We start from the raw sequence: 13408 nt of genomic DNA, 5'->3' as shown, positions 1-13408 counted from the left end.
CATTATAAGAGTTTATAACACCGCTCCCCATGTCCCACTGTGAATGCAGCCTGAAGGGCATCTATGGCTTTAATTACTAGGGAGTGTGGATCCAGGGATTTATCTGACTGCCCTCTGGAGTTGCAAGGAATCTTCCCCTTTTAAGTCTGATTGGCTGAGGCCTTGTAAGGTTTCTCGCCTTCCCCTGGATCAACCGGGATATGTGCAGGTTTTTACTTGTGGTTGAACTTGATGTCTTTCTTCAACCAAACTAATTATGATGCCTGCTTCCTATAGCTATATATTTCTCTGTATTGGCATGTAACCCTGCCCAACCAATGATTTTTAGCCCAGGCAATTTAGTTATGCAGCTTTCTGCTCCAGAACATTATGGGAGACCGGGTGGCGTACGTACGAAAAGGGCGTCGGGAAAAAAGGGCGCGTGGTATAAACAATAAATGGAAAATATCGTTTATAGAAATATTGTGTAGAATTTCGTTTATAAATAGTGTTTTAAGAATTTATAAATCACTAAATAATGTGTATGAGATCGGCAATTCTTAAAACGTTAATCTTCCCTATTTGTAAAGTGAAACTTATATTTACGTTTATTAAAAACCCTCCCTGTACCTATCCCTAACCCCTAGACCCCCTGTTGGTGCCTAAACCTAAGACCCCCCTGTTGGTGCCTAAACCTAAGACCCCCCAGTTGGTGCCTAAACCTAAGACCCCCCTGTTGGTGCCTAAACCTAAGACCCCCCTGTTGGTGCCTAAACCTAAGACCCCCCAGTTGGTGCCTAAACCTAAGACCCCCCAGTTGGTGCCTAAACCTAAGACCCCCCTGTTGGTGCCTAAACCTAAGACGCCCCAGTTGGTGCCTAAACCTAAGACCCCCCTGTTGGTGCCTAAACCTAAAACCCCCTATGGATAATAATGTTTTACAGACATTAATAAATAAAAAATGTAAAGAAAAAAATGTAAATAATTTTTTGGGGTGGATAATAATGTTTTAGAAATGTTTTAGAAATAGTCATTTAGTATCTTCATAAACGTTATTCGTCACGGGCTCATTTTGTAAACTTAAATCATCACAAACATAGTCATAAATCCTTAAAAATCTCCGGGCGCCGTTATAAATCCTTAAAAATCTCCGGCGCCTTTTTTTCCCTGTTCAGCGCCCATTAAACGATATTTATAATGGAAGTGAATGGGGCGCCCTTTTTTTCCACTTGTCTCATGCGCCCAAATCTACTGCTTCCGACCGGGTGTTATATTTGCTCATTTCAGAACACACAACAAACAAACATTCTGCAGTGATACTCCAAGTCAGTATATCCTCGGCAAATTGCAAACATCAGACCATAAAGAAATTCTTATACTGGATCCCACATTTTCAGGATTCACTGTCCATCTAGCAAGCAAATGAACAATTCTCCAGACTTAAGAGGTAATAGGATTCCAGTGCCCATATGCAATTAACTTTTTCTCCTGAGTTTTCTCCTAGGAGATACATTTTCATCTTTGATTTAAAATAGCATTTTAGCACTTTGCAAAAGTGGAAAAGCATGGAAAAGCACCCAAAAATTGGTGAAAAAGCACTAGCAAAATTACTTTGAGTATTTGTTTGCTTGCTGGTTGGTTGATTAAAAAGCATTTTTATTTACAAGTTTTGAAATATCACCTAGGAGAAAACCTAGGTGAAAAAGTGAATTGCTTATAGGCCCAGGTATCAGTATTGCTGTGATAATCAGTGACACACGATATCATGGGGGAAAAGTCCCTTTATTAATTTATTCAATTAAAAATAATTTTGGGAGATTCCTCCACCTTCGTAGACTATAAGCACAACCTTTTATAGTGTTATTCTATAGTGTTGGAAGTTCATGAGCTATATACTGTGTGAGCAAGAAATAAAGTCCCCAGAAGAAGGCTTGTCCATGTGATGCTTGGAACATCAGTGTGCCCGGCACATGGGATTGATGGTTCTGGTATATTTTGCAGATTGGTGAAAGCCACATTTTGGACATAATTGCGGATCCATGACTCATAGTACATCACACTGGTATAGACTCCAGGATATTCTGGAACAGCACAGCCTTTCCCCCAGCTCACGACACCGGACTGGTACCAGACACCTCTCACTCTACACACCAGGGGTCCACCGGAGTCACCCTACAAGACAATAAATGCCAAACGACAGTTAATGGTGGAAAAGGGAAGGTTGAGGAGCTCATTCATTATATATTATGAATACCATATATACTTGCATCATATAAGCTGACCCATTCATAAGACAAGGTACACTCTTTCCTCACAGAAACAAGTAAAAAAGTATATAGAGAAGGAGATACAATCGGGAGCCCCCAATAGTGTATTATTGATAGCACAATTGGTATAAATACAGATAAGGTGATACTCACAAGTCTAGGTTGCCGAATATGGGCAACCACTTTCTTCGCCTATGGGGAAATTAAACCTGTCCCCACTCAGGTTAAAAGAGTCGCTCTCCGTAGAAAAAGAAAAAGGTGATCACACCCATCCACCAGGTGGATAATAATGTATAAAAGGAATACAGAGGCGCCAGCAGAATAAAAAAGAGCACAATTTTAAAACCAATTAAAAACGTGGTTGGCAAGGGTGGATTTGCCAACCCAACAATTTACACAACCAATTTTGTATGGTATAAACAAATTTAATAGGTACTACACTGTTTGTTTGGAGTACCTATTAAATTTGTTTATACCATACAAAATTGGTTGTGTCAATTGTTGGGTTGGCAAATCCACCCCTGCCAACCACGTTTTTAATTGGTTTTAGAATTGTGCTCTTTTTTATTCTGCTGGCGCCTCTGTACTCCTTTTATAAGTAAAAAAGTGGTAGACTCGTGTATAAGCCCCCATCCCTAGTATAGCCCACCTCCAACAGTTTAAATAGCCAGATGGACCCCCAGTATGAGGCATACCCCTAGTCAGTATATATAGCCATATGTGCCCCCAGTATTAAGCAGCAAGCCTCCCTCTCCATAGAGAGTTGTAGCCTCAGTATTGGTCAGCCCTCTCTCCATAGCCATATGTGGCTGTAGTATTGGCCTGCCCCCCCCCCCCCATAGTCCATTTTGCTCCCCGTTATAAGGCAGCCTCCCCTCACATGAAAAGGCATTAGTGCGAAGGTGCCCCCCAGAGTCCCCCAGCTACTTGCAGAGTGGAGCGTGCAGCAGTCTTACCTGTCAGCATGGGGAAGCCATCTTTAACCCGTCTGTACCAGTTGCTGTGTCTCAAGGCACCACTGGAGGGCTACATAGAAAGCAACACACAGGCTGAAGATGAATTCCTGGCGCTGACATCACTGGTGCATGCTCTGCTCTGCAAATGCCTCCCCTCCAATCTGCTCTGCAGGCCAGCCAGGCTAAGGATCTCCGGTGCCAACTCCGCAGGCATGCTCAGCTATGGTGTCTCTACTGGAGCCTGCAAATTACTGCTGCACTCCCTCCAAACTGACCCTCTCAGCAGGCCAACTCCCTCCAATCTGACCCTCTCAGCAGGCCAACTCCGTCACACTCAGCTCTACAGGCATCACTGCCACAATGTTTACCGCTCCAATCTGCTCGGCACTTTTCAACTGGTACAAAGCAGGGATGGTCGTAGTCAGCCAACTTCGCTACGCTGGAAGTGCGCGTAGTTTTACGCAATTACGCTTTGCCGAACTACGGCTTAGAAATCAAATATTCGCTTCGTATGCATTTCGTAGACTACACGTTAAAATACGCAATTACACGTAGTGCGAAGCGTAGCGTATGCTTATGCCCATATGCAGAAAATTTTACGCATTAATTACTCTGTAAATGCGTATACCGGGAACTCTTCTATGCGTACATTCCCCTTTCCAACGCGTAAATTTGTAAGCATACACTCGCACGCGGAAAAATAGACGCGAGTAACGCATTCGTAGTTCAGGTACTTCCCTATGCGTAAATTTGTAAGCGTAGTTGTGAAACTTCACCTACGAACTATGATGCGTAGATGCGAACTACGATGCGTAAATTCGGCCTGGCGTAGTTTCTACTCATCCCTGGTACAAAGGAGGTGATTTACATTTAAGCAGAAGGGGTAACTTTTCAGAACATTTTGAATGCTGAAAAATTCGGCTTACACATGAGTATATACGGTATTGTGCAGATATCTCCCACCATACCCATTTTATGTAAATCTGGAGTGTATGTGGGTCCTTTTTTCTTCCCAATGCTATTCTGCCCATTTCATAATTCATATTTTCTAATCTTTGTCGTTTCTGTGTTTTTTGTTTTTTTTTTATTGTTTTTTATTAAATAACTATATTGGTTAAACAAAAGGTGGTAAATGGTTGACTGTGGCTAAACAACCCAGATTCAACACCTAAACGAATTAAAGTGGACCCACATGAAAAATACAAGATTTCAGAAATAAAATTTATTTTCTAAATTATAATCATAAATAGCAGCCTTTTTTCAGCTGCATGATGACAAATATAAAATATTTTACATTTATTGGAGGAACCACTCCCTTCCTTTCATTTTGCCGGGACAGAATCTGGCAGACTGGTGGAGGAGATTAAAAACAAAACACAGGCTGCTACTGATGATGTCACAGGGGAGATGATCTCAGCTTGTGTGAGATTTCACATAGATGACGCCCCTGTGAGGGAGGGTAGCTGATGACAAACACACCCATGACCTAAAACCTCCTACTAAGCTCAGAAGTAATGGCTCCCACCTGTATAACCCTAGGTGTGAAAAGAGAAGGGTGAAAAGCATGCACTGAATTGCTCATAGGCTTGAAGGAGTGTTTATTTATCTTTGTATGTGTCAGAGTAGTGCAACTAAATGATTTAAATTAAAAAAATGTTTGGTTTGGGTCCGCTTTAAATGCACACCGAAGCTCTCTTCTAAAGCTAGAAAACTCTTACAGTACCTTAAGATGAGGAAAATATTTGAGAGAGGAGGATATAATTTACCAGTAGCTCCTGTACAAAAGCATTAAGGTGGCCACATAGAGAAGGCATTTGTCATAATTCAGCTTTATGTGAGAAATGGTGGCTTCCCACAATGCCTCTCTACTGAATATGCAAATTATCTCTTTAACCACTCTGAGTCTGCGACTGCTTTACCCAGAATTGCTGCCGCAGATTGGCTCTCCTGGGACCGCCTAACCCAGGATTGCGTCATATTGCAATGCGCGAGATTTACAGGGAAAAAGCGATCGCTCTGCGCCCGTTCCCTGCAGAGATGGCCGCAGCGATCAGCCTGCTAGTCCACGATCGCCGCTAGCAGGCTGTTAGAAAACAAAAAATAAATGTATTTACATATACAGTGCTGCTATCTACTGCATGCTGTACAGGGACAGTTCTGTCACTGAGCTGTCCCCAGGAGAGTCAGGGAAATGGATCCCTCTCATAGGCTGATGCTTATGAGAGGTGATCAAGATGATTGGATCTCAGGGAAGGGGGTAGGCATAAATTTAAATAAAATAGTGATCTCTGCCGGCTCTGCTCTACTGTGCAGGAGACTTGCACATGCGCAGTAGAACGGGCCGAAAGTGATTGGCTATTTCTGCCTATCTCCGAGCGGAGAGCCGATACTGAGGCGGAAAGGTAAATATTTACATCCCCGCTGTTCGGAGAGCTCTATCTCCGCCGCCGTGGGACAGAGGAGGACAGGGGAAGCCTTGATAGGATCCGGAGGCTTCCCCCAGCCCAGGTGAGTACCCCCCAGGGGAGGTTTTTCTCATTACAGGTTTTCTTTAAAATCACAGTAAAAATCACATAAAATACACAAAATCCATAAAGTAAAGATTTTATGTGATTTTTACCGTGGTTTTATTGACAGTGAATTGGAAAAAGTGTTCAGCAAGCACTCAGCAATCACAAGTGCTCACAAAAGCACTTATAGTATGGATCCAGCCTTAAAGCTGCAGTGGCCTAAATTGTAAAAAATCGCCTGGTCACTAGGAGGTTGTAAACCTGTGGTCCTCAAGAAGTTAAGCCAGGCTTATATCCAGAACCGCTGGTGTATAGCAAGCCTATAGCTTATGTTTTACAGAGCCACATCTACCCCACACACAGATAGCATAGGCTTGCTAATATACCAGTGGTTCTGGATGTAAGCCTGGATTCAAAGGCATAAAGAGATGATTAGCATATTTAGTAGTGATGCATTGTGGGAAGCCACTGTTTCTCAGTTAAAGATGAATTATTGCAAATACCTTCCATTTTAAGAAGGCAAATTATGATGATATGTTTCTTTTTAGTTGGAAGGCTTTTTGGTCTGTTTTAGTCCCACATACTTTGCCAGTGGTTCTGGGTCACCCTGAGCTGCTTTGGGAACTCAGATTTCCACTCAATGGGCCGCATCCAATTCACTTTTTTTTTTTACCTTAAGTTTTCTCCTAGGAGTTAATTTTTGTTTAAAATTACATTTGCACTCTGCAATTAAAAATGTACCAAAACCAGATGCTCACATGGAGGTTGCCATTTACCTCCACTTCAGTACTCATAAAACCCCAAAGCAGTGATTCTCTGAGTAGCAGGGTAAGGGAGGCCCCTAGTGATGTCACTTATGAAGGATACTGAGAGCTTTCTTGCCTCCTTGCGATCTAGTAATTAACTTTTCACCTGTCACCTCATTCCACCTACAGAAACTGCAGAAGGTCTTATCAGAGCTTACTCATGCCAGCTCTGAATCAGCAGAGTGCAATGTCCATCCAGGAGTCTTATTCTCAACATCAGCAGAATAGTATTACAACAGGATAATGTAGGTGTGATAAGTAGATAGGCAAAATGCAAAGCAGGCAATTTGGGTGCCTGCTAGCGCCAGAAGTTTGGGAGCTGCCATAAGCACCTATTGAAAATATCGGCATTGGCTATCATTCATAAAGCATTTCCGCATGCGGAAATGCTAAAAACAGCTGACTTTACCGACCACTCGGCAAAGTCAGCATTCATAAAGCCTCTTTCTACATAAAAAAATGACACTACCGAGCAGAGTGATAAATCACCGCCTTGTGCGGTGATTATCCGAACAAATGTAGCAAAATGTTCATTCATAAAGATTACCGCAAGCGGTGAGAGGTCGGAAAGTCCCGCTCCCTCTGATGTGGCGATACCAATGCAAGTGAATGGAGACACACAGACCTCCCAGGCAGCTGCAGCAGAGCGGAACACGGAGAAATGTATCAACTCAGCAACTTCCGTGTCTCCGCCTGCCTACCGCCAGCCTACCGCCTGCCTAGTTCGGGGAATCTCCGCACTGCCACCACACCTGGATGTTTTTTTATGAATTCCCACCCAGAAGTCTAAAACACCGCCAGCGGTGTTTTCCCGCACTGATTCCCCGTACCGACAGCTCCTTTATGAATGATAGCCATTGAGGGGTAATATGAACGCTATTTATCAGGCGCCACAGCTGACCAAGTTATGCCTCAATATCAATATTTCCATAGGTGTCTATCACGGTGCCCGATAAATTTTGTCTATTTTTCCTGGGGAGAGGGGGGGGGGGGGGTTTGGTGATTTGCGGCGGGGGAAGGGTGTTAAGCTTAGGTGTAAAGTGGGGCTTTATGGTTCGGCATCGGGTAGGTAGTTTGGGCGGGAAAATGGATTTACACTTAGGCATCAGGCAGGTAGTTTGTGCCGGGGTGGGGGTGTGTGTTGGGATAAGGTCAGGCATCAGGTGTGCAGTTTGTGTGTGCGTGGGGGGGGGGTTACGTTTAGGAGTCAGTTAGGTAGGTTGTGGGAGGGAGGGTTAGAGTTAGGCGTTAGGTGGGAGGGTTCTGTGTGAGAGTAGGGCTAGATTTAGAGTAAGTTTTTAGAAATGAAACAACAACTTTAGTTACATTTGAATGACTTAGAGAGATGTGAGGTTTGTTGTGATCCCTACACTTTCCTCTACTTCAAATGGCCATACTTTTGTCAATTTTGTGGCCCACTCAACCATCCATAATTTTACTGGAACAAATGAAAATCAGTTCCGCAACAAGCATGTGCGACCAACAATTTTACTATTTGCAGACCAAAATCAGTCAAATATGTTGATTGAATGTGCTGGGAAATCTCGGGCTGATGTGGTTGATTTGGGTGCGTGTAATGGTGTGTGATCTTGCAACAATCGATGAATGCAAAGGAACCCCTGGCCACTGTCCTCCCAAATGTAAATGTGCCCCCCGGGGCCCATGCATTCATATGTCACATGCTTCAGCTGCCTCGACCGTCCAGCTGCTCCAAGTCTTGCTCATTGCTTTTCCACTGCCAGGCACGTGTGTGTGTGACGTCACATGCGCCACATGCTATATGCAAAAACCACATGCGATGCTCTTGGGGAAGCAGTGGACTAGACCGGGAGCAGCTGGACTTCCGCAGCAGCTGGAACAGGTGAGAATTGAATGAGGGGCAAATTAACATTTGGGTGGACAGCAGCCAGGTGACAGAGGCAGTATCACAAGCAGTGATGCTCATCCGAGCTAGGATATCCGAGTTACTCGGATATCCTAGCTCTTTTTTCACTATTCGAGCTCGAATACCGAGCTCGAATAGTATTAGCTATCCGGGCTGTGCTATCCGAGCGCACTAGGATAGCAAGCAGATATCCGGAGATATCCTATAGCTATCCGAGCTCGGATAGCGTCACGAGCTCGGATAGCGTCACGGCAGACGTCATCTCGAGTCCTCACAAGCGAATCAGAGGGCTCCAAGCCCTCTGACTGTAGCCAATCACAGAGGGGGAGCCTGGCCAAGCCCCCCTCTATAAATAGCGGGCGCCATCTTGCCTCACTCGACCTGCTTGCGACTTACTGACTGATTGTACTGAGAGAACTGCTCCAGTGCTTTTTGTCTGTGTGCAAGTGCATTGCTATTGTTCTAAACCTAGCGTTTTTACACTCCAACACTTGATTTCAACTGTATTACTTTGTATTGTAGATAGATTGTATTTTAGGCAGTTTAGTTTGTGTGATTAGGGAGGGAGAGAGACTGTCACTGGTGCTGCTGCAGGCCTGTAGCCAGCAGCTAGGCCCTGTGCCTAGGCAAGGCAGCCTGCCCTGCTCTGTGCTCTAGTCTCTAGTTACCTTACCTGTGCTCTCACCTGTCCTACTCTACTCCTGTACTACTACTACTACTTCTGTGTTAGATAGATTTGTACTATTTTGTAGTTAGCAAGGCCCAGGTTTACTGCTATACCTGTCCTGCTGTATCTGCTCTCTGTAATCTTGTCACACCTTTTCTATTATTTAGCTAGATTCTTCTATTGTTTAGTTTGTAGTACTGTAGTGTACTCTAGACTGTGTATAGGGACCATCCGTCACCGCGTTACCTAGGGTCTTTGTGTGCGCAGTGCACGTCTGCGCTGTCCGCACCCTCTCGTTAGTGATACACCCGTCCTATTGTTTATATATTACTTCTGTTGTGTATTCGCTGACTTGTACTCTAGTCTGTGTATAGGGACACCGTCAGTCAGCGTCAGCTAGGGTCTTTGTGTGCGCAGTGCACATCTGCGCTGTCCGCACCCTCTCGTTAGTGCTACACTCGTCCTATTTTTTTCTATTACTTCTATTGTGTATTTGCTGACTTGTACTGTAGTCTGTGTACAGTATAGGGACACCATCAGTCAGCGTCAGCTAGGGTCTTTGTGTGCGCAGTGCGCACTCTCTTGTTAGCGCTACACCGATCTCTGCTGTAGAGTACACCTGTCCGTCACCTCACACACCCACCACCACCAGTCCCACCCCATTAAAGTACCCCACTTGTCCCACCCGCCTTTACATACATACTTTTTTTTTTCATTTGTATAATATTAAAAATATACAATGTCTGGCAGTTGGCACTGGCAGCCGCGGTTTGGGCAGGGGCAGCAAGGGCATCGCCAAGAGAGGAGGTCGTGGGCGTGACAGCCGCGCCACCACCACCATGCGCAGTTCTGCGTCTGCACCAGTGGCTATTCTGCCATTAGCCACTGGCCGTGGACGCCTTGGTCGCCCAACAGCTGGGAGTCACGCTGCAGAGACACAGCAGCAGCAGCATGTGGCCCAGATGTTCCTCCCACCGCCAGGTCGTAGCCGTCCTATTGAGGAGAAGGACGCAGACGCTGTGGTGGAACTGATGGTGGATGAGCAGGCCACCATTAGCTCTGGAACCGAGTCCTCCACCCCCGCCACCACTCCTGTTCGCAAGAGCAGCAGCAGCCGACCAGCACTGCCTGGGGAGCAGGAGGAGGAGGAGGAGTGCAGTTCTCCAGCCCCAGCAGGTGACACCAGCACCCTGTCACTCAGCACCTTGTTATCCCCAAGCACAGCGGGGTTATGGAGTGCTGTTGCGGCAGAATTGGCGGAGGAAGGAATGCTGATGGGCACTTTGGGGGATGATGCTTTGGACAGTCAGACAGTGGTGACTGTCCATCCGCCCATGCATGCAGAAGGGGAGTTTGGGGGATCCCAACAGGACATGTTTGTGGAGGGGGAGGATGATGATGACAGGGTGAAGGACAAAGACTGGGTGCCAGGTCCTGGGAGTGGGGATGTCATCAGCTCTGAGGTGGAGGAGGCGGATGCGTCTGTGGGCCTTGCTAGAAGGATCAGTATCGCAGGCATGGGCAGGATCACAAGTGGGCGTGGTATGCAGGCCACACAGCGTGCTGATCAGGAGACAAGTTCTGCCAGTGCCACCACCAGCCGCACCAAGAACCCCCCCCAACCACCACAGGGAGACCAGCGGCAGCAGCACCTTCCAGCCGAAGGGGCAACTTCACCTCCCCAATATGGAATTTTTTCACCCTGCCATATTTGGAGTGCAAGTATGCCACCTGCAACCAGTGCCGCCAGCAGCTCAGCAGAGGGAAGGAGCCCTCTGCGTTTGGCACCACCTCTCTGGTCAACCATCTTGCAGGGAAACACTTTCACGAGCATGAGGAGTTCGTGAAGTTGAAGGAAGCTGGCAGTGGCAGACCCGCCACCACTGCGAAACCGTCGGCAGCAGCCACCCGCCCTCCTCCACCTCCTCCAGCAGCACCAGCAGGAGTGCGTCAGCAACGCACTGCTCCTCCTCCCTCTGCAACTCCTGCCGCCGACACTGAGGCCTGTTCTGGCAGCCAGTCCTCAGTGGCCTCCTCTGCTCCTGCCACTGATTCCCATGCCAGCAAAAGGCCTCGCCAGACCCTGCTCAGCGACACCTTCCAGGGGGTGGTCAGGGTTCTGCCTCCCAGCAGCCGTCGCATGCGTCAGCTGAACGGCTTGCTGGCACGGGCCATGTGCTCCCAAGTCCTGCCTTATTCCCTTGTGCAGGAGGGGAGCGACATGCGTGCGCTCCTGACGTGTGCAGCCCCCGATTGGCCAATCCCCAGCCGACATTTTTTCTCACGCACGGCCATCCCTGCACTTCACCGCTCTGTGATGGCCAATGTCGGGAGAGGGCTGGAGCACACGGTGGGTCAACGGGTCCACGTCACCATGGACTCGTGGAGAAGCCAGTTTGGGACAGGCCGCTATCTGTCCTTCACCGCGCATTGGGTCAGCTTGGTGGAAGGGGGTGAGGAGGGGGGAGCAGCATCGGGCACTGTCAGAGCAGCAGCACCAACAACGCAGTGGGTGGTGCCACCATGCAGGGCCAGCGGAACAGCAGCAGGTTCCTCTGATCCGCTTCCATCCTCCGGCACACCAGCCCAAACCCCCCGCCTCAGCAGCAGCGTGAAGCCCTGCCACTGCCAAGCGCTGCTGGAATTGGTCAGCCTGGGGAAGACCAAACTGACGGCGAACTACGTCCTGGCCAAACTCCGAGAGCAGGAGAGGAATTGGCTGACCCCAAGAGGCCTCAGAGTCGGAGAGGTGGTGTCTGACAATGGGGCAAACCTGGTTGCTGCCATCAGCAGGGGAGACCTGACCCACATCCCCTGCCTGGCGCATGTCCTGAACCTGGTAGTCCAAAAGTTCCTGCGGACCTACCAGGGGATGGACCGACTCCTTGAGGCGGCAAGGAAGGTCGTGCGTCATTTCCGGCTCTCACCTGCCGCTGTTGCGAGCCTGGAAGAGGTGCAGAAGGAGCTGCACCTGCCACAGCACCAGCTCATGATTGATGTTCCAACTCGCTGGAACTCCACCCTGGCGATGTTGGAGCATCTGGTTGAACAGAGGCAGGCTGTCAGCCAGTACCTTGCACGTGCAACAGTTTCCTCCATCACTGCAACTTGGCGTGCCGCCACCAACCATCCATCATCTCCACAGAGGACTGGGGGCACATGCAGCAGGTGTGTTCAGTCCTGGCACCCTTCCTGCAGGCCACCAACATGGTCAGCAGGGACCATGCAATGGTGTGCGAGTGGGTCCCCTTGGTGTGTGTGCTGGACAGGGCCCTGTATGCACTGGTGGAAGAGGGAGCGGCAGCCTTGGACCAGCAGGAGCTGCAGGCAGCTTCACAGGCCACTTCTGAGGAGGAGGAGGGCTTGGAGTTGGTGGAGGTCCCTGAGCTTGCTGCTGATGAGGGGGAGCAGCAGAGCGCAGCTGGACTGGTGCGGGGGTGGAGAGAGGATGAGGTGGAGGAGGCAGAGGAGGACAGCAATGTCGGCTCTGGGGCTGCCGATGATGTGCCAACAGACGTGGCCAGACTCTTCCCAATGGCAGCGCACATGCTGAGGTGCCTGCGCAAGGACCCAAGGGTGATCCAGATGAAGCAGAGGGAGGACATCTGGATCTGCATGACGCTGGACCCACGTCTGAAGGGGAAGCTCAGCCAGTTCCTGCCTGCAGGAGGAGACCGTGCGCAACAAATGAGGGATTTGCAGCTGTCCCTTGTTGAGCGCTTGGAGGAAGCCTTCCCTCAGACATCCACCCCCACTGTCCAGCCAGCACAGAGACAGCAGCAGGTGCCTGCATCCACCAGCAGCAAGCGCACGCGCACCACAGACCTGCTGTCTCTGACCCAAGAGCTCTACATGAGTGTAGAGCTGCCAAGGACTAGAGAGGAGGTGCCTGCAACAGCATCCTTCTCCAGTCACAGGCAGCGCTTGACCCGCATGGTGGCTGACTACATGGGGTCCTTCAGCGGGCTTGACAGCGTGGCCCCTGGTGATCCCATTGAGATGGAGCAGTGCTGTCCAACTTCGCGGACATAGAGGGCCGGTTTTTTTCCAGGCCACATGGTGGAGGGCCGGCAGACAACCCCCCCCCCCCCCCCCCCCGAAAAAAAAATCTAGCAGCAGTTTCCCCACAAAATGCACTCAGATTGGCTGAAGATGGACCCACAATATGCTGTCAGATTGGCTGCAGATGGACCCACAATATGCTGTCAGATTGGCTGCAGATGGACCCACAAAATGCTGTCAGATTGGCTGCAGTTGGATCCACAAAATGCTGTCAGATTGGCTGCAGATGGACCCACAAAATGCTGTCAGATTGGCTGCAGATGGACCCACAAAATG

The 13408-nt window shown here is 48.5% G+C and overlaps 1 protein-coding gene across 2 annotated transcripts in view; it reads right to left on the bottom strand.

Annotated features, from left to right (window-relative positions):
• Positions 1-1742: 1742 nt before the first annotated feature.
• LOC137524298 (serine protease 33-like) overlaps positions 1743-13408 on the bottom strand; it is a 66908-nt gene continuing 55242 nt past the window's right edge. For both annotated transcript variants that reach the window (XM_068244010.1, XM_068244012.1), the window contains exon 5: positions 1743-2151. In XM_068244010.1, coding sequence (XP_068100111.1) covers positions 1861-2151 — 291 coding nt within the window. In that variant the 3' untranslated portion in view covers positions 1743-1860. The remainder of the gene's footprint in view (positions 2152-13408) is intronic.

Source organism: Hyperolius riggenbachi, chromosome 7 (genome assembly GCF_040937935.1).
Source record: "Hyperolius riggenbachi isolate aHypRig1 chromosome 7, aHypRig1.pri, whole genome shotgun sequence".
Lineage (NCBI taxonomy): Eukaryota > Metazoa > Chordata > Amphibia > Anura > Hyperoliidae > Hyperolius > Hyperolius riggenbachi.
The sequence above is the reverse complement of the archived record's forward strand: the minus strand, read 5'-3'. Positions and strand labels throughout refer to the sequence as shown.